Source organism: Ptiloglossa arizonensis, chromosome 1, assembly GCF_051014685.1.
Source record: "Ptiloglossa arizonensis isolate GNS036 chromosome 1, iyPtiAriz1_principal, whole genome shotgun sequence".
Lineage (NCBI taxonomy): Eukaryota > Metazoa > Arthropoda > Insecta > Hymenoptera > Colletidae > Ptiloglossa > Ptiloglossa arizonensis.
In genome coordinates this window covers 20,361,996-20,388,846 of record NC_135048.1, presented here as the reverse complement: position 1 = coordinate 20,388,846, position 26,851 = coordinate 20,361,996, and the positions used below count along the sequence as shown (strand labels likewise).

Here is a 26,851-nt window from a genome sequence, read left to right as displayed (position 1 = left end):
CAATGTCGGGCCCTCGTGAAATTCTACACGAAAAGAACCGAAAAGATTCTACGATTATTTGATACACTCGACGAAATGTCCTCGATGTTTACACCGGGTTGTTAGATCGAGTTTCGGTCGAAAAAAGGTTCTTCCTGGATTGAATAAATAATTATTCAACGGTGTATTTTCTACATTTTTGACCTACTCGAGGAGTAAATACAAAAACTGTCGTACGCGATCCACGTTTCTACGGATGTCTACTATTATTATATAATAACTGTTATTTTATACTTAATCCTCTGTGGGCACACATTTTTCTCTTTGTTGAGATTGTACGTAACTTTATGCGTACAGAATCTTGAATTTTCAGAATTTTCGATTCTCTGGTCTTTGAAATTGTTAGAAAATTCGGTAACGAAAAATTGTTCGTGCCTTGGGAAGATCTACTGTAGGGAGGTAAAAGAGTGTTTCCAAAGGACGTTCGAGATGTAAGAGATCATCTTCCGGTCCTGTAAAATGCGTTTTCGCGACTTCAATGCTACCAGTCGTTGGTTTATAATATTGGGTTGTTCGGAGAGTAATTTCGTTTTCCAAAATGGGGAATATATAATTTAATAAAATGTTTATACACATAAAAAAATCGTGTTTCATTTTTACCAAAAAAAAAAAACGAAATGACTTTCCGAACAGCCTATATGAAATTCCGACTAACAGCGAAATAACCTTTTTAACCTTTTGCGTACTGAACATTTGCGGTCAAAGTGTAAACTTCACGGGTCCAGTGGTTCCGATTGCTGGGGATAGAATATTTCGTTACTAATGCGAACTTTGTCGATCGAATCTACAAGGTGCAACTACGTTCTAATTATAATCCTTTCACACCGAATGAAATAATATCAGAAAGTTATTTTCGAGCACATATGCATTTATAGTCCACACCGATAGCTTTCTCAGGACGTATATACACGTTCATAGTCAACATCGATAGCTTTCTCAGGGCGCATATATACGTTCATAGTCAACACCGGTAACTTTCTCAGGACGCATATATACGTTCATAGTCAACACCGGTAACTTTCTCAGGGCGCATATATACGTCCATAGTCAACACCGCCAATATTCTCAGGACGCATATGTACGTCCATAGTCAACGCCGGTAACTTTTTCAGGGCGCATGTATACGTTCATAGTCCAGACTGATAGCTTTCTCAAGATGCATATACACGTTCATAGTCAACATCGATAGCTTTCGCAGAACGCGTATACACGTTCATAGTCAACACCGATAACTTCCTTAGGACGTATATATACGTTCAGAGTCAACATCGGTAACTTTCTCAGGACGTATATATAAGTCCATAGTCAACGCCGGTCACTTTCTCAGGACGCATATATGCGTTCATAGTCAACACCGATAACTTCCTCAGGACGCATATACACGTTCATAGTCAACACCGGTAACTTTCTCAGGACGTGGATACACGTCCATAGCTCTCAAAGGGTTAAGAAATTCCGATTTTAATTTTCATTCGGAGACATAGTTCCCAGTTCTCGTGTACCCCGATATAATACATCGTGAACGTTCGAAATTGATTCGAGAAACGGTATCACTTCGAGACGATCCGTTCCGCTCGGGATTGTTGGGGTAAATAAGAGAAATTCACATTCTTCGCAACGACAACCCTGATATATTTTCCTCGCTTCGCACAAAATCATATCGTACAGATGTTTCCCCGGCGCGTGTATTCGACGCGACGGGGCACGGTGAAACACGTTGCGCGATCGTTGCGTGCGTAATATCATTCTTAAGCTCTACGCAGAGAAAATTGTCGAGTGAACACAATGTGACCATCGTCACACCTTCAGCATCTAAGTTGAACTTTTCCAAGAAGGATTATATGCATGATCGAGGAACGATCGCCAGGCTGTTTTTTGCAAAAAGTATGAAAAACATACTGTTCCTGTATCCCTATACGGGTATGTTCGGTAAAAAATGGCGAACATTCGCGTAAGTTATGCGTAAATTTTGGTATCGTTGATTGGACAACGCGTTACCAACATCAACGACACGGTCTGACGAAAATTTCGGGCGCGAATATTGTGCGGGCTCGTTGGCGATTAATTTTGCGCGTATTCTACTCTTTTGTGTATATGTCTGTCTGTCTGTGTGTGTGTGTGTATGTGTGTGCGTGCGCGTGTGTGCATACTCTTTCGATTATCTTCGATGGTGTAGTTCTTTGGTTACAATTCGTTTCGCGGTCCCGACTCGCGATTTAACCGTGTACGACGGGTATCGTCGACGAAAAAAAGAAATTTCTCCCCGCCTGGGCGCATGCGCGTGAGCGTTCTCGACGCGCATCGTTTCGAAAACGGACAGGTGATCAGGAACAGCGTGCACATTTTCTCTAAGCTACGTATAACCGTTCGATCGTATGGACAGGAGGAAGTCGCCGTCTCTACGATTTCGGAATTAAAAATTGCGCGCCCTCCCCCCTCCCGTCGGGGGCGGGTCCTCCGCTTCTTTCACCAAATAGGTACACATCTTCGAGATCGCCGGCAGTTCAATTCTCCAAGTGTACAACGTAAAAATCTTTTCGCGTTCGAAACAAAGGGTGAAAACAAGAAACGAAAACAAAAAAAAAAATAAATAAAAAAAAAATAAAACTAAAAATAAATGGCTGCTCGGCTCGTTTCCCCGCGCGCACCTCTTATCAGCGACAAGAGATCAAAGGAGAGTAGGTACTTCCTCTGGAATCCATTGTCCCGTTGTCATTGTCGTCGTCGTCGTCGTCGTCTCTTTCCGTTTCTCGAGTATGCGAGGTCGAAGCTGCTGTGTTAAGGTACTAACGATCTCGAACGCATCCCCCTTTTTTCGTCGGCTGTTCGGGAGTTGTGGTAAAATTCTCGGAACTAATTACGGATGAACGCCAGCAGAAAGCTGCCCAGTATACACGTGAGGATCAAGGATTTCGGGAGTAGCACGCTCGGCGTCGCCGCGTTGCAGTAGTCCGTCAAACACGAGCAGACCTCCTGACGACCACCGAAACCGCTCCGTTGGTAACACTTCCCTTTGTAGTTTGATTCGTCCCATCCGCAACCTCTTATGACCCGGGTGTCAGCTGGAACTGTACGAAAACACTCACGATCGATTAAAGATTCGCGGCAATCTCATGTGAAAAATGATTTCGACCAACGTGGAAAATGATTTTAGCCTTTCAAAGGACCCGGCCAAGCGTCCGGGCCAATTATGACCCACGCGGGTCAATAAAGACCCACGCGGGCCAATAAAGACCCACGCAGGTCGTTAATGACCCGCGCCGGTAGATCCAATGTTCGATCCGTCATCGCGAACGCTACGATAGAGTCTCGAATTAATAGAGAGACGTTAGATTCTGCAACAGAAGGAGAATTTCCGTTACTGAACTTGGTTCATTCGAATCGACAATTTGTTTAAACAGTTAAGGATACTACTGGTGCTCCCGTGGCGGCCATGTTGCGTAAACGATCGTACGAGTATTTACATCGAGAGGCTCTTGCGTATCGTAAAATGACCGATGTGTCGAGAGTAACCTGACCGCGGCTAATAGGTAACCTCGGACGAATATATCTTGTCGTGGATTAGTTACGCTCAGACGTTCAGCCAGTAGCGAGATACGTTTCAAGCGATCCCACTATTTCCAGATCTTTTATCGTTTCTCTTGCCAAGCAAACGACTTCCGACTTCTCTCGATTATCTCTCGTAGAAGGCCCGCGCGGGAATTCTACGCTCGAGTACCGACAAATGGTAATTCGAACGAACGTGCAAACTACGAAACCGAATACCTCGAAATTGTTTAGTTAATAGGACGGTACGTATGTTTCTATATTGCGATGTACGAATCGGACTACCGTAGTGCGGTATACGTATTGTACTAATCAAGCTGCAGTAGCATGCTCGACAATGCGTGGTGGCTTTCTATAGAATAATGAGGGTGCTGTATTAATCTGGGTTAATGCAGATAGCTTGCTGCGGTGGATTGTTGTATTGCTATTCGGCGTTCCACAAAATCCTACTAAACTTACTATCGAATTTACTGTCACTGTACTCGCTACTCGTATCAATTTATTATACGCAGAATTCGTGCGAGCGGTCGACCAAAGGATTCTGAACGAGGTATTTATGGAATTCGTCGAAAATGATTACAAAGGTGCTTGTGTTGCCGTAATGAAACAACTTGTGTATTACTTACGTCCATTAACGCTAAACTCAATGACTTGAGTAATCTTTCGGCACATCGTATACTTTGCGCCGTCCTTGAGATCGGAGCAATCTTTTTTAAGGGCATCCGGAGGTTGTTTGTCGGCGCATCGACTGTCATTGTGGCTGTTACACAAGTAACATTGCATCCCGTGTGTACCTGAAACGTTGTAACAATATTTCAGAAATTAATCATCGGTCGAAGATCGCGTTCGCATCAGGATAGGGATTACTTGACGAATTTGTCCGTATTCGAATATTCGAACACTTCGGAGATTCGAATATTCGACGAATACAATTCGAATACTACTCGAACACTTTGGTGATTCGAATATTCGACGAATACAATTCGAATACTACTCGAACACTTTGGTGATTCGAATATTCGACGAATACAATTCGAATACTACTCGAACACTTTGGTGATTCGAATATTCAACGAATATAATTCGAATACAAGTTCAACTCTCGACTACTCGAACGGTATTCGAGTATTTTGTACACCGATTGAATGTTTCGATATTCGTGCTACTCGAGTAGAGTCATGTGGTCGTATAAATGAAGTTCATTGTACTTTTTTTCTATTACTCGGTTCATTGTACTTTTTTTCTATTACTCGAATAATTATATTTAAATACTCGAATGTTCGAATAGCGGTATTGAAATACTTTACTATTCCTTTACGTTCCTTCGTAATATTCGAAATACCTGCACGATATTTAAATATTAAATTATCAGAAGAGTCCCCAATTTACGCGGTTAAAAATACTCTCTGTATCGATTGCTCTTCAACGACAACTCGTCAACGTTGTTCCTACGTATTCGAAAGGAAACGACCGGAACTTTGAAGAATAATTTCTAACAGAGTCACTGACCATTTGTATACAAAATTACATTCCTAACAGTTCGAAACAGATGGAGTTTCAAGTTGAATCGAGCGACTGATAGAAGAGGTCATCGTGTAATGGCGATAACGCGACGATCAAACGACCTACACCGAGGGGACAAACATACAATTTGTTTTTTAAACGTTAGATTTCAACGTGTATCAGTTCCCGCGTTCGCCGATTCGTTGCGTAAATGTCCTCTTGTGTTTATATAGGTCAACATTCGACAGCTTCGAATTGACGAACGTTGTCAGAGATTTCAGTTATGAAACGCTTGATAAATTCCGAGAAACTTCGCGCTCCGTATAAAAAACCTTCGACAATTTCTGTTTCCGATTAAACTCGTTACACAAATAGAGCATTGAATAATATTATATCGATATTTCTTTTATCGTGCGATATTTACGTTTCATGAGTTGAAAACTGGGATAAAAAATATTCGATCATTCAATTTCTGGACGATCAATGGGGACGATGAACAATTTTTAATACGACAACAAATTCGTTTTCAACGCACGATAATACAGTACGAAAAAAATATTATCAGATCACATCTGATTCGATTGGTTAGTTTGGTGCTACGATTGGGTAATTTTTATTCGAACCATATTATACGTTCACGTTTTTCCATCTCGATCGGTTCTCAAGAAATTGAACTAATTATTTCGTTCAGAAATTTGAGGGTAGTTCTCCAACTCTCGAAAATCGTTCGATGTATTGAAAATACGCGTTAAATATTTTTCAATGCTTCGTCAACGTGGCCATCAAAAACGAAGTTTATCAATTGGGTCGTGTTGCTCGAGTGTGGAAAACATCGCGGAAGGGTTCATTGTCCCCGTGACCCTACGCGATATAAAAATCAATGCAGCTACCTGCCCCAGAAAGACACACCGCCCGATAAATTTACTCGGGCTGTCTGCACACCCAAATCTTGCTTCTACGATCGTTCGTGGTCACTCGTAGAGACCTTCGTAATCGTAATTACAGAACAGAAGAAGCCGAGGGTTTCTTATTAAAGCAACGCAAACTGGGAACGACCTACTGCGAATTGATAATACTTCGTGACATTAATATTTATAAATTGGCGAGAATATCTCGACGTTTGATCGGATTTTACAACGAGCGACAACGCGTCAAAAATAAGGAGTAAAAAGTAGAATTTTGCTCGTTGAAAATTAAATTTTGCTCGAGAAGTGGATGTTTTAAATCGATGGGGTAAATTAACGAGCAGTTCGGTAACTTTCGAGGGTCGAGAACGCAAAATTGTTAAGATTCATCCGAGTAAATTTATCGGAGAATTTACAAGAATTAATCGATACATCGCGTTCGAAATATTTAGGAAAATTTCCAAATGGAGCGTGCTAGTTTCGAACGTTATAGTTTCGACAATTTCGCCTTGCTTCAACCGCCCTGACGATCGACTCGACGAGCAATCATAATATTGTACATTTCCGCGATCATTGTTAAATCGGTCGCCACACTAGTACTACGCCTCGAACACTCGACACCTCTCGAACGAGGAAGTAACTTGATTCACTTTTAGCCGCGATATGTATACCGAAGAGTTGGAAAGAACAACCCTGAATGGAATTTAAATTTAACGGTCGAAATTATACGAGATATGTTGTTCCATTATCGAAGAAAATTTTGTATAGCTGAAAATTACGATTAATGACACCGCTACCGTAACAATTTTCGGGGTTGAACGTCCCTCGGTAAGTGTTCGATGACGAGTACGAGAATAAAAAATAGTAATAAACGTTTCTCACGTGCCCTACCGCTAAAAGTATTAAAAAAATAATAGTAGTCTTATCTACGAATTAAAGTGACAAGATTTTATATACGCGTAACAAGAAAACAACAATTGGGTGTACACGATGATCAATTATGTTACGGTTTACTCTATTTTCTCTTTTATCGAATGTACACGCAACGATATATTTAAATACTTTCGAGCGGTGTTGTTGTTACACTTTGCGAACGTATCGACGTATTGTACTCAAGACGAATCGTTGATGATCAGGAATATTTACAATTTCACTCTCGACGAGGATAAGATAAATGCACCTAATGTAGACACTAGCCCAGTTACAGTCACTTCCGATTCGATTCATAGAGGTAATCGTCGATACGATTGTCAACAGTTCGGTAGAGTCGTTACGTTCCCTATTTTCGGTAAACCGTAAAATCCAATCAATAATCCGTAGCAACACTGTAATAGTTATTTTCGTCACGACCGAAAAAATCGCTGAATCGTTCCCACGATCGAAATTACGAAAAATGACGAACAATTCCCCTTCGATGTTACAAAGTTCGCATAAAAATCTCGATCGCTACGTTTCTCGTTACACTCGTGGATCCTACGATGTCCCCCGTACAGCCACACCGTTCACTTGCCCCTTGAAAATTCAAATAAAAGATAAACTATCGTGGTCGAGGAGAAGCGAGAGAAAACAAAAAATGGAAAATATACAGTTCGTACCCCCGTAAAAGGTTCCATGGCACCGACGCGATCGAAAAGTGTTCCCCCCCTCGGTTGTCAGTAACCGTTTCGAAGTTGTCTAAAAAGTATGTCGACGATCGGGACATTTACCTTAGTCATCGAGGGAAGCTAGGTCTGTGGCGAAGGAAACCGGGATCGATAGCGCGGCCAGTTTTGCTAAAACCCACCCCTCGGGGGATCGTTGAACCATGGTTACCCCAGACACGACGGGTGCACGCTTACCATAAAAATCGAGGACGACCAACAGGCAGACGAGGAGGACGTGAGCGCGCCTCATGGTTGGCGTCTGTATCCTTGCACGATTATGGGGTATATCCTTCAACGATCCAACGAGTCCTTCCCGCGGTCACCCAAGTAGTCCTGCACGCGACCGGGCGGCGCTCAAGGTGTCGTGAGACCGGAGGGAGCCACCGAGAGCGAGATAGAGACAGAGACAGAGACAAAAAGAGAAAGAGAGATAGATAGATAGATAGAGAGAGAAAGAGAGACAGAACAACGACCGGATCAGGGGTTGGCGAGGCCAACCATTCGGCCTCGAGAGCTGCTGAAGCACTGTTCACGCTCGCTGTTCGTCGCTCGATGCGATTGCAGCGCAAGCCCGCGACTAAGGCGACGATCCTCGCCAGTAGAGAACGGAACCGCGAGTACTATACGTAATTGCGCGCGTGGAACCACACCGTGGTGGCCGCTGTTGCTGGCAAGACGGGGCGAGACGCGCGGTACGAAACGTGTTCTCGTCAACGAACAGCCCAAGGCCCAAACGATCTAGCCGCGCAGCTCGAGGGAAAGTTTCGATGCTGATTGCTACTGACCACCTCGACGAGCGCCGGGCAGATTCCACCGGTGCCCACCGCTACCACCGAATCAATATTTTTGACGGACCGGGAGAAGGGACGCTGACCGAGATTGCTTGCCGCGCGTAAGCGCACGGATTCCGTTTCGCGCGGACCCGTTCATAATACAACACGGAGAACAGATTCAACGCGCGTGAAACATTTTCCAGCTACCGATTACTTAGTCTTTTGGGTACGAGCGAATAGAGGAGGATTATTTTCGGGGTATTTGTAGCACGGAGATATCAAATGTAGGTTATGAGTAGTTGGAATCTTTCTTCGCGAGTAGAAAGGTTTGGAAACTTTTTGGAATAAAACTTTTTTCGCTCGTGATTACAACTTTTTTGGGTACGAGCGAATAGAGGAGGATTACTTTTCGTGTATTTGTAGCACGGAGATACCAAATGTAGGTTATGAGTAGTTGGAATCTTTCTTCGCGAGTAGAAAGGTTTGGAAACTTTTTGGAAAAAGTTTTTCTCTGAAAAGAAAAGGGAATTTTTGGAGTAAAACTTTTTTCGCTCGTTATTACAACCTTCTTGGGTACGAGCGAATAGAGGAGGATTATTTTAGGTGTATTTGTAGCACGGAGCTCCCAAGTATAGGTTATGAGTAGTTGGAAGCTTTCTTCGCGAGTAGAAAGGTTTGGAAACTTTTTGGAAAAAGTTTTTCTCTGAAAAGAAAAGGAAATTTTTGGAGTAAAACTTTTTTCGCTCGTTATTACAACTTTCTTGGGTACGAGAGAATAGAGAATGATTATTTTAGGGGTATTTGTAGCACAGAACTCCCAAATGTAGGTTATGAGTAGTTTGAATCTTTTTGCAAGAATTTTCTTTTTGTAAAAGGGACGAGAAAATATTGCACTCAAGATACTTTCACTTCGTCTTGGATACGAGCGAATAAGGGATGATTATTTTAGGTGTATTTGTAGCACAGATCTCCCAAATGTGGGATACGAGTAGTTTGAATCTTTCTTCGCGAGTAGAAAGGTTTAGAAACTTTTTGGAAGAAGTTTCCCCTTGAAAGGGAAAGGGACTTTTTGTGGTAAAACTTTTCCCGCACGCGATTGCAACCCTCTTGGGTACGAGCGAATACAGGACGATTATTTTAGGTTCACAAGTAACAAAGTTTAAAAACTTTTTGGAAGAGATTTCGCGTTGAAAATGAAAGGGAATTTTAACGCCCGACATACTTTCAAAGTTGTTATATCGTTAATAATTGATAGAGAGGTGGTCGAGTTGTCCGTATCTTTCTGTAATAGTTACGTAGTTTTTTCACCCTCTGTATTTTATGGCGCCCGTCCTCCAGCACGTGTTTAAATATATATATACCGATATCTTAAACGTTTCGACCTCGCGTTTGGATCCCCTTTTGTAACAATTGAAAGATCAGCTCAGGATTATTTATAGTTTTTTACTCTCGACTTTTGTATGGAAGATATTTTTAACCACAGGTTTGAATACAGATATTGTTTGGTAATCTTGGGTGATAACAATTTGTAGCAATCGTTATTTATTGAAGGATAACGTATTAAATATAAAGTAACGTAGCCCTCCTCGGATGGAAAACTTTATGCTTGCATGTATTTGTAACAATTTACAATAAAAGAAGAAAATACTACGTCTGGAAGTACTATGTCAAGGTTAGATCGACTTTGCTATGTAATGTGTATATTATACGATACCGAGCCAATTTATCTGATCGTAAAAAAGACTATTATAGTACATCCTTAACGGAAAAAAATATTAACAGTACCTTTAACCTTTTCGAAAGAAAATGTTTACGTACTATATGAAAAAGGTCTTCAAACACGTGTCTTCATTATTACCTTTTTTATCTTCAAACCGACTGAAATACACTATCGAATTTAAATAATCGTGCTCGAATCGTCTTGTATTTATCCTCAAGTTCGAATTATTTTCTACAGAGCGTTATTGCACGAAACAACATATACGAAATATTGGAATAAATTTTACCTCCGAAGGAACCACACTTTTCTTTAATCCCTGTTCTCTTCTATCTTCGACGACGTTCCGTTACAACCACGATCCAATTTAAATTACCAACAAAATGACGTAGCAACCGCTCGTGACGTTAGAACAGTGACGGGATATTCGAATGAAACGTATTACACGAGGAAGAATAATTTGATACACAGTTCCCGGTGCTTTCACGAAGACAAACGATTTTCGTACACGCACCGTGTACTACGAAATGGCACATTTATCGTGTACCATAAAATGCCACATGGTACTATATAAAATAAAATGGCACACGTTCTACGTATCGTTTAATACGTACTACGTATCATTAAATAGTACATAAAACCAGTACAGTGCATCGGTCATTTGGTTACTTTCGGTTCATTGGATTTTCCATAGGTCTCTTCAATAAACAAACTGCACTCGTATCCCACGTTCCATAAAAATGAGTCCACGCATCTGAAATGTCGATTTCCTGCGTGCACCTCCACGATAAAGTATCGAAATATCACGTGAAACATCCTCCTGTTCGTTCTCGGTCTCTCGGTGAACAAAGAGGATCGATTCACCTAGAAACAATATACACAGGTTTTATTCAAGAAGAAGGTACACGCTACTGCTCGAAAGGAATACATCGTGAAAAGATATTCCTCCTCGAGTCGTTGAACCTCCCTTCGACAAATTTTCTCCGTCCCCCATTTAGAGAGGAGATACAATCCGCCCCAGTTTCCGCAATCACCCTCTATAAACTCGGCTTCCCCGATTCGTTGGTTTCCACACGAAAGGAGGAAGAATACCAAGTATCTTAACTTCTCGGGGACAATGTGGCGTAAGCAAGAGATCCTTTATTCGACGATAATAAAAAGGTACGATTGTTTTGACGGATAAGGCAGGGCAGTACGTTAAATGGGGAAGGCCGTGGGCGGTACGAAGAGCTTTATGTTCAAATGGAGCCTAAAGTGGCGGTTTGGAACACGCTAAGTGGATAATATCCCTTTTCCTGTGACACACTGAACGTCATGAAATGTCATGGAAGCTCGTATAATATGTCGCACGCGAACAATACGCGGAAAGGAACCGTGGAAGGTGGACACTTCCACGTTGTCGCCGGACCACCGATATAACCGTTTGTTATAACACAACCCGTTTCCGTTTATCGCGATGAAAACCGATCCCGGGAGAACCATTGAACTCGCCACGTGTACCTACCGTATACACACAAGTAGATTCCTTCTTATTTAGGCTTACCAACCGTGAACGAAGAGTGCACGAGGCGATTCTCGAAGGAAGTTGATGACACGCGGGGACCAGGGAGGGTAGCATTTTTTTTTTTCGAGTTTGCGTTAGTGGATATTATTTTTGTAATTCAATTATCATCGATGTAGGTGTAATATTTCAATCGAGCTAGCAGAACCCTCGATTTGGTAAGTATAAAATTGTAGAAACGAAATGACATTTTTTAGCAGGTAGTTTGCGATACAAGCGGTGTGTATGTATAAAACAATAAACAAAGTCGAGTTGAATAGTTTCTTCCCTTTGAGCTTTATATTTTTTCGTTTCGAGAAACCTACGTTTCGCTTCGCGAATAAAAAATGTACTTTAGTTTTTCGATATTATTCGAATGTTGTACCGTTCGAACTGAGAATGTGGGCGTGGATGTTTTAGTGTTGTTTTTACGTAATAATAATGTAGATATAGATACATGTGATTGTAAGTACAAAGACGTAATACAATATGGGTAAAAGTGCGAGTTATCGAGGAAATTGGGATCAGTGGCTTTGGAAATGTTTTCACGAAAAATCAGAATGTCTTTAACGAAAATATTTTCAGGTACTAGGGGAGTGTATTTTTTAAATAAAAAAAGCTTGCGCAATTCGGAATAAAAATTATACAGGACTTGTAAATTTGTAGGAAAATTGTTTCTAGAATAAAAATTACACAGGACTTGTAAATTTGTACGGAAATCGTTTTTCGAATAAAAATTACACGGGACTTGTAAATTTGTACGAAAATTGTTTCTAGAATAAAAATTACACAGGACTTGTAAATTTGTATAAAAATTGTTTCTAGAATAAAAATTACACAGGACTTGTAAATTTGTATGGAAATCATTTTTCGAATAAAAATTACACAGGACTTGTAAATTTGTATAAAAATTACACAGGACTTGTAAATTTGTATGAAAATTGTTTCTAGAATAAAAATTACACAGGACTTGTAAATTTGTATGAAAATTGTTTCTAGAATAAAAATTACACAGGACTTGTAAATTTATACGAAAGTCGTTTTTCGAATAAAAATTACACAGGACTTGTAAATTTGTACGAAAATTGTTCCTAGAATAAAAATTATACAGGACTTGTAAATTTGTACGAAAGTCGTTTTTTTACATTAATTTTTTATTTGTATTATCAACTCTTACGCCATTGTACCGGAAATATGGATTGATCGACGCCAGGGACACGACTGTTCTATTATACAAAAATTCTCTTGCACGAACAATCATGTCTTTCTGCTAATTCGGATAATGGAGGTTCTATTGCAAAAACGATTCACAAATCAGTCTATTTTCAGCACGTGATGGTCGAAGAGATGTCGCTGGTTTGCGTGTTCATCGTTACGATTTCATTTATCCGTGTCTACATCTTTACATTTTCTTTCAATTTATCGATACCGCGACAACGAAGACTTCCAATAATTAACCGTTTACCAACGAATAATAATTGACATATTACTAATCTATTATTAGTAATTTATCAATAACCTTCAATCTCTTTTACATTTTATTTTTACTCGTTTGCAATTAGATAAACGGGACATAAAAATCAAATAGTTGGTATTACCGTCACTGAATTTTATTATTTATCACTTGGAATTTATAAACTGTTTCTATCGATTTACAATTTCAATTCCAAGACAAGCGATGGAATACTTCCTATACCTCCTTAAATAATTTTTAATCAAAAAGTTTGCGATTGTATTTACATCGGTGAATGCACAACATACCTATGTAAATAATTTTCTTTCTATCGACGAAGTTAAAATTTAGATAACCGTTTTCAAAACATAATCCATGAAAATATTTTAAATACGTACAATTTACGTAATTAGTTACTTTCTTTACCTTCGAAAAATTCACACACATACACACACGTAGATTTAAGGTATCGATAAAAATGTATGTGTGTTAATTTCTCGTATGCATCGCGTTTGCGGTCTCATTTTCATTTCGCGTCACTTATCGCACCTAACATTTAACATATTTAGCAACATAGCGAGTCCCTGACACGTCTTCGATGATTATGTTCTACATAGTAAGTATCCGATCCGATTCTTATATCGACTATCTGACATTTTTTGAATCACGTACACGAGGAACGTTACACGCTGAACGTTACTCGCGGGCACTCCAATTGATATCGGGTCGATAGATTCGTTTAAATTTACATTCACGACACGTGGATAATAGAATCGAGTCTTATTATCCGAGAAGCAAGTTATTCGTAGGTCCAAATAATAATCGTAAAATAATTTCATGGATTTCGAAGATAAAGTTCAAAATTCGTATTGTTCGAATAATTACGAGCGGTATCGCATATGCGAGTAAAAGAATCAGTCGCGGTAGAAATTTTCGAGAAAATTAAGCGAGGTTACTCGGTCACATCGGTTTGACGCGTTACTACCCTCCCCCCTCCACATCGTGAAATCCAGACCATACTTTCCAGAAAGCTTCGCGCAAGGAATAGTAATAATTCGAAAGAATCGTAAATTTAAAAAAATATAATTTTATCGGAACAGGGTGGGGTTACTTAATTTTTTATACGAAGCAAATGTTAAAACTGTTGCCAGATCTTAATGGCGTGCAGCGATCACCGAAACGAATAAATAGGACGTAACGAATATAGGTTCGAGAATTATTCGTTTTGTCATAATTCGGTAAAGTTATCAACGGAATATGGCAATCTGTTGTTTCTCTCAGCGTACATTTTAACACATTTCTTAAGAGAATAAATATCATAGTCGTTGAAAAATTCCATATTTTGTTTCCTTATTTAACGAAAACAGTGTTGAATTTGTCAAAAACTCTCCTATTGTAACTACAAACGTGTTGTTCGACGTAACGTCGAAATAACCATACATTGATTCTATGTCACGTTCATGTTTGGTGAGCATTTGCGACGAGGTTAGTAATAAGGAATTAATAAATCGAACTGTAATCCCCGTGACGCGTATCGATGAATCTCTCGATGCGTAAAATTACAGAAAATATTCTCGTGTATCAATAACTAAAGAGGAAACGGAATTTCTCACCTCGGCGTATTCGTTCGTTTCTCGAGGTGATGTATAACCTCACACGCGATACCATTCTCGTCATTATTTATACTTCACATTTAATTCCTTAAATTCCAGACTCTAGAAAAAGTACAATGACGCCGAAATATTTGAAATTGTGATCTACCGACAAAGTTATGTAACATCGGGGAACGAGTTGAGGCGAAAATTAACATCGTTTCACGTTTCACCGATCATTGAGGAATTACAGATAAGGTGGAAACACAAATGAAAAGGCTGCGATGCAGATAAAACTAAATATGCTGCGAGTACTTTTATTCTTGTTCGTTTTCCAAGGAGGTAAGATTCACAATGTAGTTACCGTATTTCTCGATTGTAGATAATGTAAAGTAGACTTCGATTAAGTAAGGACGAAACAATCATGGTCGATACAAGTCCATAACAATTGCTAATATCTAGCTCAGCTATTTAAGATATACGTTGTAGGTAAGTCTATTTGGTGTTGCACGGAGTCCTCTTATCATTTCTTTGTCAATTCCAACGTTACCGACTCGGAACGGAATAATATTTCAGCGCCATTGGGTGTAGAAACTAAAATTAAACACAAACAGAATTAATTATATCAGTAACAATCAAAATTATAAATGAAATGTGGCAAAGATATTAAGAAGTTGAAATATCGTCGTTGTAAAATATTAGTTTGGTAGTAACCTCTTCGTTTAAGAATGGTGGTTCTGGGAACTACAGTGAATCGAACCACTAAAGTCGGTAAAAGTAGAAAATATAGAAAACTTGTCTCTGTACGTCATTTCTCGTTCTACCAAACTTATCGGCTTAGAAAATGTTCTAACAAGTTCCATTCTTTCTCATAGATGGAACTTGAAACACGTTAGTAACACGACAGTAAGAATATTTTCAAAGTCACAGCTATCCTAACAGCTTCATAAAATTTCTCCGAGTCCCATTTATTCTCGAATATCGATTCAGTTTAAAATGTAATTTCAATACAAAAATCATATCTCGTTCATTGACTTATTATATAGAATTACGCGAAGGAAATGAAAGCAAAGAAGAGAACGAATGAAAGGTATACGCGATACTTGGAATAAATATATTTATAAAAATTGTCAATGTTAGAGAGTTATATTAATTCTTGTACGCTAGAAAACTACTCTAAGTTCACAGCCGATTAGTTCGGTATTACTCGCGACGAAATATTATTGTTCTCCACGAGTAATACCGATTACCAGGTCTCACCACGTGGAGGTTGCTGCGAGTGAAAACCCAGAGGGAGATAGATGGAACTTTGATTCCATCTATCTCCCTTGATACGCTATACAAACCAAATTACTAAACCGGGTAGATAGATGGAATCAAAAATCCTTCGATCTCCTCGTTTAGTTCTGCCAAGCAATTACATCGTCGAACAAAACGAGGCAAAATTGGGAAAGCAAGATGTTTATTTATCATAATTGTTAACAACCGTCGAAGGACAACATACTAGTCGCTTTTCAATTTGTTTCTCCTAGATAGGTACATTGGCAAAAGAAGAAACATTTTTTCTTAGACTTCGCTCCACTTCCTTCCGCGGTACTTTGTTCTGCTCCACTCTTCCCTGCTCTGCTCCGCTTCCTCCCCGCCCCCGCCCCATCAAAAGGCCGCGAACCGCTCCGCTCCGACCGCTCCCCTGACGCGCTTCGCCAAGCCCCGTTCTGCCCTGCCCTTCTACGCCCTGCTCCGCCACGTCCCACTTGCCTCATCCGCTCCGTAACACCCCGCTCAGCCCGCTCCACCTCGCTCCGCTACGCCTCGCCCGACCTCGCCCCGATCCGCCTCCCCCCGATCCGCCACGCCCCGATCCGCCACGCCCCAATCCGCCTCGCCCCGATCCGCCACGCCCCGCGCCGCCTCACCCCGTTTCGCTTCACCCGCCACGCCCCGCGCCGCCTCACCCCGTTTCGCTTCACCCGCCCCGCTCCGCCCCGCTCCGCCCCGCTCCGCCCCGCTCCGCCCCGCTCCGCCCCGCTCCGCCCCGCTCCGCCCCGCTCCGCCCCGCTCCGCCCCGCTCCGCCCCGCTCCGCCCCGCTCCGCCCCGCTCCGCCCCGCTCCGCCCCGCTCCGCCCCGCTCCGCCCCGCTCCGCCCCGCTCCGCCCCGCTCCGCCCCGCTCCGCCCCGCCCCGCTCCGCCCTGCTCCGCCTCGCCACGCTTAACCTTGGCCTAAAGTGGGAGGAAACGTGGCCTAATGGGATAATTTCCGAATCTATGGCTACCACAGTTACAGAATCGCGTAGAGGAATAAATTAGCGTTACCTGATTATATATCAGCTCACATTTCTCTCATTATTCATCTATTTATCTACTTATCCATTTTTCTAGTTGTCCATTTATCTGTTTGTCCATTTTTCTAGTTGTCCATTTATCTGTTTGTCCATCTTTCTAGTTGTCCATTTATCTATTGGCCCATCCCGCCGTGCCCCGGCTTGCACCGCTCCGTTCTGCTCCTCTCCGCTCGGCATTACTCCGACCTGCTCCGCTCTGCTCTTTCCTACTCCACTTTACTTCGTTTCTCTCCGCCCTGCTTCGCTTTGCCTGGCTCTAGTCCACTTTACTTCGTTCCACTCCACCCACACCTGCTCCGCCCTGCTCCGCTCTACTCTTTCCTACTCCACTCTTCCCAGTTCTGCTCCGCTGTACTCTCTCCTACTCCACTCCTGCCAGTCCTGCTCCGCCCTACTTCGCTCTACTCTTTCCTACTCCACTCTACTTCGCTCCACTACTCCCAGCACTAATCCGCCCGGCTCCATACCTCTCCTTTCTTCTCCGCTCTGCCCTGCTCTAGTCCACTCTACTTCGCTCCATTCCGCGCTGCTCCGCTCTGCTTTACTCTACTCCACTTTACTTCGCTCCACTTTTCCCAGCCCTCCCCAGCCCTGCTCCGCTTTCCTCTTCCTTACTTCACTCTATTGCGTACCTCTCTGCCCTTCACCGCTCCGCCCCGCTCCGCCCCGCTCCGCCCCGCTCCGCCCCGCTCCGCCCCGCTCCGCCCCGCTCCGCCCCGCTCCGCCCCGCTCCGCCCCGCCCCGCCCCGCTCCGCCCCGCTCCGCCCCGCTCCGCCCCGCTCCGCCCCGCTCCGCCCCGCTCCGCCCCGCTCCGCCCCGCTCCGCCCCGCTCCGCCCCGCTCCGCCCCGCTCCGCCCCGCTCCGCCCCGCTCCGCCCCGCTCCGCCCCGCTCCGCCCCGCTCCGCCCCGCTCCGCCCCGCTCCGCCCCGCTCCGCCCCGCTCCGCCCCGCTCCGCCCCGCTCCGCCCCGCTCCGCCCCGCTCCGCCCCGCTCCGCCCCGCTCCGCCCCGCTCCGCCCCGCTCCGCCCCGCTCCGCCCCGCTCCGCCCCGCCCCGCCCCGCCCCGCCCCGCTCCGCCCCGCTCCGCCCCGCTCCGCCCCGCTCCGCCCCGCTCCGCCCCGCTCCGCCCCGCTCCGCCCCGCTCCGCCCCGCTCCGCCCCGCTCCGCCCCGCTCCGCCCCGCTCCGCCCCGCTCCGCCCCGCTCCGCCCCGCTCCGCCCCGCTCCGCCCCGCTCCGCCCCGCTCCGCCCCGCTCCGCCCCGCTCCGCCCCGCTCCGCCCCGCTCCGCCCCGCTCCGCCCCGCTCCGCCCCGCTCCGCCCCGCTCCGCCCCGCCCCGCTCCGCCCCGCCCCGCCTCGCCCCGCCTCGCCTTGCCCCGCCCCGCCCCGCCTCGCCCCGCCTCGCCTTGCCCCGCCCCGCCACGCCCCGCTCCGGCCCGGCCCGACCCGTCTCGGTCGCCTCCCGCTGCTCCGCCCTAGTATTTAAGAAATACTTACATATTTCTTAAATAAGTAAACTTTTTAAATATAGCTCGTATGTGTTATTAATAAATTTTATGTGACATATTCGCAATAAATATTGACCTGTGTTCCATGCTAAATTTTTTTGTATTTTGCGTCCAATCTTAAATAAGAAATGTCTAAGAGGAGGAAAATATTAATTCTTGAATTTAATATATTTATGTTGCTTTATTTTTGCATGTAATACATTTTCGGCGTACGTAAGAAGAATCCAAAGCCATTAAATGTTTTCAATGCAATAGTAAAAAAGACGAGGATTGCACTATCAATGGAGCTAATATAAAACATTTAAAGTCCTGTCCAGCGTCGCAACGATTTTGTCGTAAAGTCGTGTACATATGTAAGGACAAGTTTATAATATTATATTTTATTTTTATCCGTTCGAATGTTCTACTTCTTTAAATGTTTGCACATTTCGTCTACATTTTTCGTTCATACGTCATCGGACATTTGGCAAGCACGTACCGAATCTGTTCAAATTGACATTATGGAATGGAACTCTTATTAATTGTTTACATTACGGATGAAACGTAAATCATACTTTCTGTCGAGGAGTTTATCAACATGTTTGTCACAATAGTTCCTTAGTGTTTCTAGATTCATTTTATTTCTACATTTCTATAATGTATTCCACACGTTTTTTTCTTAAACTTAAACTAAACGTAACAAAATAAGGTAATAGGATCTCTTTGGAAAATCTTATCTGTATCTTAATTTGTATTTTCAAGGTAACGGAAACAAGTGTCTGGTGACTTATGAACAACAGTGTACACTAAACGGTATGTTTGAACACAGAAATTTACATATACTCGTTCGATGTAATACGAAACGCTGAAATAAGTACACACGTTGTTGTAGGACACTTGGCAATGGAAAATAAAAATATCAATGCTTATTTGGATATTTTTTTTTTGTCAATCATCTTACCAGATTATTTCTATGGATTTTCAGATTACTTCATGGATTCCCAGGAACGCGTAATTGTACGCGAGTGCGCGAAATGGCGTAACGCTGACACGGAGTGTTATAGAGGTCGTTACTCGCGCGACAGTTATCAACTCGTTTGCGAGTGTCACGGTGTAGGATGCAATCGGTCTGCGAGATCATCGTTGAGAACAACGGTTTTGCTTTACATCCTGTGTCAACTTGTACTTCTCGTTTTAAGTCCTACTTGACCAATTGTTAAGTAAAGGGAAACAAGCAAATTATCAGAAAACAACTACCATTGTTCGATCTCGACTACCACGACGAAAATTACTCGATTTCAGTATATATATAAATAAAGGTATAACGACATAACAACGTATGCATTACCAAATCTTAACGAGTAACAGTCGCCACTTTGGTGAAGATACTGTTTCTCTTTCTTATTCCCGCGATCAATATCGTCGAAAGAGTTAACGAAATTATCTTATCTCCGTGTTCATCCCCCGACATAGGTTTCTCGTTTCGCGAACAATCTCGACGCACGTTGTTTCGTGTATTCGATTACTGTGACTCGATGCGATAATTTTTATCCGCCGTGGAAAAGTTTTCGGTCGGGCGATCAGATTCGATTAAGAAAATTCAATTATCGCACGAACGTGTATCGAGATCGCGTATTGCTATTTACGTTTCGAATAGCAACAATTAATCGATCGTAAATCGTCTTTTGTAGCGACAGCCCGGATTTACGTTATACATATAGACGATTTATTTACGAAAACTAAACGCTCGCTCACATTTATCACGTTCCCGCACAACGAGTAAGGAGTGCCGTCGGTTTTTTCTCGAACGCGGAACAAAATGATCTTTTTTATCCGAGTTGGCTCCTGGCCAATCGAAGTTTCATAGTAGTCGAGAACGACCGGAGTAAGTGTCGATTATACGTTTATTTATGCATCGTGTGTTTCTGATCTGGACATTTCATAAACATGATGCACGCGTCTGCGATTCTGTTAGGCAAATTACGGATTTTAACGCAAGTTTATTGTTTCTGCAACGTTATGGTAATATTCTGTTGTTTCGTACCGTGAAGTTCCAGTTATCGAACGACTTTTAATTAAAATCACAACGCGCGATATTTAACTCACAGATACGATCTTCTAACATTAGCGTAATGGCTGTCGGTGACGTGGCCTATTAAAATGAGGACGAAGACGAGACTTGACTACTTACTTCGGTAATCCGTTCGAAAAACGCAACATTTTCTTGTTTCAATCTTTAGGTATTTAAAGACAGTTTCGAACATATGTGAGAGTAATTTTTGCTTTAAATTTTTCTGTTCTTTTATTTCGTTATTGGCTATTTTCGTCATTAAGCACAGTTTCGGTGGTTTTACCCCAGTTAACTTGAGGCGTGGTTTTGAAACGGTTAATCGTTGTATTATTCGTATTTGAGGTTAGAATTAGAACGCGCCGTGTTCCTTTTATTTTTGAAATATTCTTTCACGATGGTCGACATTAATTCTGTTCTTAGCAATATAACGTGGAATTTGAAACTTGCGGTTCGAGCGTGATAATAGCTAAAAGGGAGAGAGAGTATGCATTCGAATAAAACACGAGATAATTCATAAGTTAGTAAGTCATGGCAGCATCGTGAAAATAGCAGGAGTAAGTATGTGATATTAAAAAAGTTACGATTATTGATTGTAAGTTGATTAAAAATCGTCTACGTGTTTACATAATTGAACAAGAAGGTGTAAATACTTTGAAATTTAATAAAAATCCACTGAAAAGTTTAGACTGTAAATTATTAAGAAATTATCGAATTATTGACAAAAGTTACGATTATTGGTAGTAAGTTAATTAAAAATCGTCCACGTGTTTACATAATTGAAAAAAGGGTGTAGATAATTTGAGATGCAATGAAAATCTACTGAAAAGTTTAGACTGTAAATTATTAAGAAATTATCGAATTACTGAAAAAGTTACGATTATTGGTAGTAAGTTGATTAAAAATCGTCCACGTGTTTATATAATTGAAAAGAGGGTGTAGATAATTTGAGATGCAATGAAAATCTACTGAAAAGTTTAGACTGTAAATTATTAAGAAAATCGTTTGTTTAAATTGATCTTTCGTTTCTGTCGGTCACATCGTTAAGACCACTATTGTAGAATGTCCTTCGGTATTGCTTCAATTTGGTTGATGGAAGATTTTCCGCGAACGAGAGTTCTACTGTTACAGTAAGTCACGCAAGAGTGAGCGAGTTAGAGCAACAGGGAACGAATCTCGCATTACGTGCACTCGGTGATCGAATATTTAAGACGATGCACGCGTGTGGGTGTTTTAACTAATGTGAGATAAAAATTATCATATTTCTCGCGTAACGGTATTATCAGTGAATCGACGAGGTATTCTCAATGAAAATGAGTCCAAATTCGACTTCGTTTGGACTACTTTCAATTGCACGATATTATAATTATATTTAAAAAATGTTCAGCTAGCTTCTTCTTCTTGACTATTCAACCGTGGTATTATTCGAACTATTGTATCCGTTCTTGTAGAATATCTCCATTTCTATTGGAATGTACAATACAACTAATTCTGCTCGCTACAATGTAGCATGAAACTGACAATGTACCTAATGATGGCATCAAAGCAGAATTATGTGTAGTTAGCTGCAGAACCAAAACCCGAAATAATTCATAAATTGGAAAATACATAGATCGCAATATTAGCAAGAATGTACGATACGAGTAGAACAGTGGTCATGCTGGTACAATACGAAACAGAAATTGGGTAGATAATTTTAGATAGAAACAAAAGTTTCATTTCAAACGATTGAACGTTCGAAGAAATTTTCGTGATTTAGAACAGCTAAAGGAATCATTCCCCTGTATTATCTTTTTAATTTTGTCATTAATATTTATATCACTCTAGTGGAAATATAATTACGATTACTTTCAGAAAAATGAGTATTCTATTATCTGAAGATTCTCTTTGCTAAACAGTTCTTTTTTTTATGAGTACGGATAGTAGAAGTTTTATTGTATATATAATTAAAAACAATTCGAATATAGTCGTGTTTGGATTTATTTTCATTGGGAAAACTTGATCAATCTATTGGTAATATTCACGTGAAGATATATTGACAAATATATAAATTTTTACTTTCATTGGAGAATGAAATTTGATTCTCGATACTTTAACACCCTCTCTTGGGACCAGCGGTCGTAGGAGTCGACGGGTCGTTCGTGTTGAATAAACATAAACATTTGGGGGCTGATTGAAACGCTTGAATTCAGTATAAGCATTGCCGTTATGCTAGGGGGGATTACCTCCTTAATATATTATTAACGTCATTGATAGAAACAAATCCATTACTATAACGTCACAACGGTGCACAATGATTTCAATTTCGGTACAATGTAAAATTCAGAATAATACCGGAAATATTCAATAATTTTCAAATTAAACAAATCTCGATCGATACATTCACGGTACGCTACATACGCAAAATTTGTGAAAAATCAAGAAAAACGAAGCACCGAAATATATATTGCGAACGATACATATACACAAACTTACGTACCTATTAAAAATATTTGCTTTCGTAAAACGCGATAAAATTACACATATCGTTAAGAATAGTAATAAAAACTTTCAATCTTACTATTCTATCGAACCTACGACGAAAATATTCACATCGTTAAAAATAGTAATCAAACTTTTATCTTACTATTTTATCGAAGCTACACACGACGAACGATTCGATGTTTTCGAGCGGTAGTGTAGAAATAAAACAAGACCGTTCGTGTGAAAGGGTTAACCGAGAAAGTTACCGTGAAATTATTTTTACGATGACTGGAGAAGTCGAACGAGCGTGTGTAACGCACGCTCGCGAGTTATCATCCGGCCACTCCCGTCGAGATCCACCGCAAATTAACCAAAACAATCGTTCGACATACGGTGCTCTAACCCATCACCGCCACCCACGTCGTCCTTATTGTGACCATCTACCAATGGAACCTTTTCGTAGGAACATTTGAACGACATCCGCTGATTTATCCGTACGAGGAAAGTTTCTTCCCGTGGCTCTTAATATCTATCCGCGACATGGTGGTTCCTTTCTCAAAAACAGTCTATTTCTCACTCCGTTAACGGTACCGCGCAAACAGCCAACCACGAAGCGACGATTGTCGACGTGCGTGTGTACGTGAACCAAAATGGCGACATCTCGGTTTTTTTCGACGCGAGGGGCGCGCGGTGTGCGTAGAAGTCGAGCCAGGGTAAAATAAGGTAGGCCGTACGAGGCGAGAACCTCGATAAAAGTCTTTGCATCGCGCCACGGATAATAATGTTAACCGAGGGCTGGCTGCGTCCAAGATTCGCAAATGTAGGTGGTGCACGCGGTCGGTCGTTCTTCCTCGTCCTTCATCACTCGCAACAGCGTCTCCGACCCGCCTTCGTCGATGGTATTATTACTATTTGGGTCGCGGCAATGTGGCGCCGAGCATCCTGACGCTCTCCGGACACTTTTCACCAGCCACACTTTCATTATTGCGCACCCGACGATTCTTGCTTTCGAACCACCGCCAGGTTCGTACGTACGCGCGTGCTCGTTTACCGATCGAACATTCGGGACACGGCCGGTGGAATAACCTTTTTCGTATCGAGACATCAAAGAAACATTTCGCGACGGTGCCGCGTACATCCTCCATATACGATCGAGCTCGTTTTTAATTACGACCGGGGCTGGTATTAATCTACCGATTTTTCCGCATTCGAGTATCCGAGTAGTCGAGTAGTCCAGGATTATTCCAATCTTATTCGAGTAGTCGAGTAGTCCAGGATTATTCCAATCTTATTCGAGTAGTTGAGTAGTTCACCATTATTCGAATAGTATTCGAGTAGTCGAGTAGTATAGTATTATTATAATAGTATTCGAATAGTTCAGCGGTATTCGTGTAGTTGAGTAGACCAGAATTATTCCAATAATGTTCGAATATTTGAATATTCGAGTAGGCATTATTCGAATACTTTACTGTTCGAGTATTGTTCGATTACTTTTAGAATATTTGACTACTTTGTATCGATCCAAGGATTTTTCGACTAATTGGCTATTCGAGCACTTCCAAATATTTGTGTATTTGAATACTATTTGCGTACTTTCGAATATTTGAATATTTGAATATTTGATTATTCGAATACTATTCGAATACTTTCAAATATCTAAATGTTCGAATACTCTTAGAATACTTTCAAATATCTAAATGTTCGAATACTCTTAGAATACTTTCAAATATCTAAATATTCGAATACTATTTTAGTACTCTTTGAATATTTGACAATTCGAATACTATTTTAGTACTCTAAATACTTGACAATTCGAATAGTATTTTAGTACTCTGCATATTTGACAATTCGAATAGTATTTCATTACTCTTTGAATATTTGACAATTCGAATACTATTTTAGTACTCTTTAAATATTTAATTTTTCTGAGCACTATTCGAACGTTCAACCATTTGAACACCGATCGAATATTTCGTGCACCGATCGTGCTGGGTGCTCGTGGTATTTGAATAACGCGATGTGGACTTTAAATCAAGTTCTTTAAATTCATCGATCTTTTCCGAACTTCATTTCCATTTAATACTGTAGGTAACCTGCGTTATATGGGAGCAACCTAAGGTTTATCTTCCGAACTATTACTTACGGTGTTGTAAATGTCTCAAATAAACCAGTCAGTGCGTGTATAATTTCGCGATGCTACGTTCACGCTAACAAAGGAAGTTCCAGAACCCGGAAATGCCGAAAATTTTGAAACATTGCGTGCAAGTGGAGCAGTTCATTCGTAACGCAAAACTATTTCTCGTTGATACCATAATAGGGTTTGAGGGAGTAAAATTGCTCCTTGAAAAAAAAAAAAATGCAAACTCCCCTTTTTCGTCAAATAGCTGCGGAGCAGTGAGACGTAAAATATTAAAAGTTTCGACAAAAGTTGTATCATTTTTTACGTCTATAATCACGTGCAATTTAATTATCGAAAAATCCATCTAAAAATTCAACTGGCTTGAAAATGAACGTAACTTGGAAAGCGTAACTTTTTCAGAACATTTCGTTGCGCGTTAGAAGATAGATTGGCGCAAGATAATTAGTACCGATCATTGAAAATTATTCATCGAATAATTTCGCTAATATTGTACGTTTAACTTTGTCGTCGAAAGTTTTCAACGATTAGCTGAAACTTTGGCTGGTAATGAGTGGCGCAAAAACACTCGGTGTTTCGAAATTCATTGATTGCGCGCGAAAACGATACTTAACTCGCGTTGAACGTATGCCAAGGTTGTTATCTGCATTATAGAAGCGCCCCCTCCTTCCGAGGATGACCCGCTACTACTTACAATAATGGATACCATAACGCTGACACTTCCTCGGGTGCAAGATTTATCGGTTTGTCATGATGCATCGTACTGTGACTTCCGAAAAGACGCTTGGTTCTTCGTGAGCATTAATCAGACAGAATTCACAGCCGTAAATTTGTGGTATTTCGGGACAAGTTTCATAATTCACGCACCGAATCGGTGGCACGACGAAATCCAATTTTCAGTAAAACCGTTTAAGTCAACAAAATCGTAAAGTTTCGATTAAAAAATGTCGTAACCGTATCGTTTCTCGAAAAACGATTCGCGTGTACGTTTCGAGCATTTATCGATATTTTGCGAGAAGAGAGAAATGCAATTCTTTTAATGTTCTACACCAAAGAATTGATACTTTCTGCGACAGGTATGATTATATATATAATATATAATATAAATATATTTTTATTTTTATTACTTTCAACATCATTAACAAAGAGTTGTAATAGAAGAATAATTACATTAATAATGCTACTTAGTAATTTCACTTTTATTGTAACGAAAAACTGTAATCGTTACAATTAAGATTTTCTTATCATCTGCAAAGTTTCTAGTTATCCATTCTTAACGCGAAACATAATGTGCATTCTGTGTCCTTCCACTTGATCCATTTACATGGAATTTTTTTCTCGAACTTTTTCTTTAATTTACAGGCCACCAGAAGCAGTAGAACTTTTACTCGAAACATTTTTCAATATCTTTTATAATTTAAGAGTTATATCGACACGAATAAAATGGATGGCTTCGATATAAGGGGTGGTTTCTCCCTTAATATCGAAAAGTAGCAGGAACGAAATATGGTGTAGTTCTTAGACCGACGAACATTTGTGCAAAGTTCGATGATCATGTGTGCAAAGTTCAGTATCGAAACTGACGAAGAGGAAAACTAGGAGTACAAAATTCGGAGCAGAAATTTTCAAATATATCTTCTTGACTATG

At 41.3% G+C, this 26,851-nt stretch overlaps 2 protein-coding genes across 2 annotated transcripts; one reads left to right on the top strand and one right to left on the bottom strand.

The window, feature by feature from the left end:
* Nucleotides 1-1,647: 1,647 nt before the first annotated feature.
* Nucleotides 1,648-8,347, bottom strand: LOC143149857 (uncharacterized). The gene is made up of 3 exons (XM_076317604.1): nt 7,832-8,347; nt 4,212-4,379; nt 1,648-3,107 (listed from the first exon to the last, which is right to left on the bottom strand). The coding sequence occupies exons 1-3, from the start codon at nt 7,884-7,886 to the stop codon at nt 2,893-2,895; spliced, it is 438 nt and encodes a 145-aa protein (XP_076173719.1). The 5' UTR covers nt 7,887-8,347; the 3' UTR covers nt 1,648-2,892.
* Nucleotides 8,348-14,995: 6,648 nt separating this feature from the next.
* LOC143153325 (uncharacterized) lies at nt 14,996-19,744 on the top strand. The gene is made up of 3 exons (XM_076324373.1): nt 14,996-15,053; nt 18,775-18,909; nt 19,521-19,744. Exons 1-3 carry the CDS (start codon nt 14,996-14,998, stop codon nt 19,742-19,744), a joined length of 417 nt encoding a protein of 138 aa, XP_076180488.1.
* Nucleotides 19,745-26,851: the final 7,107 nt, after the last annotated feature.

Coding starts and splice junctions, on each gene's coding strand:
- LOC143149857 (XM_076317604.1), bottom strand. CDS start 7,886: ATGAGGCGCGCTCACGTCCTCCTCGTCTGCCTGTTGGTCGTCCTCGAT. Junction 4,380..7,831: donor GGTCGTCCTCGATTTTTATG/GTAAGCGTGCAC, acceptor ACAACGTTTCAG/GTACACACGGGATGCAATGT. Junction 3,108..4,211: donor TGAGTTTAGCGTTAATGGAC/GTAAGTAATACA, acceptor GTTTTCGTACAG/TTCCAGCTGACACCCGGGTC.
- LOC143153325 (XM_076324373.1), top strand. CDS start 14,996: ATGCAGATAAAACTAAATATGCTGCGAGTACTTTTATTCTTGTTCGTT. Junction 15,054..18,774: donor CTTGTTCGTTTTCCAAGGAG/GTAAGATTCACA, acceptor GGCGTACGTAAG/AAGAATCCAAAGCCATTAAA. Junction 18,910..19,520: donor TCGTAAAGTCGTGTACATAT/GTAAGGACAAGT, acceptor ATGGATTTTCAG/ATTACTTCATGGATTCCCAG.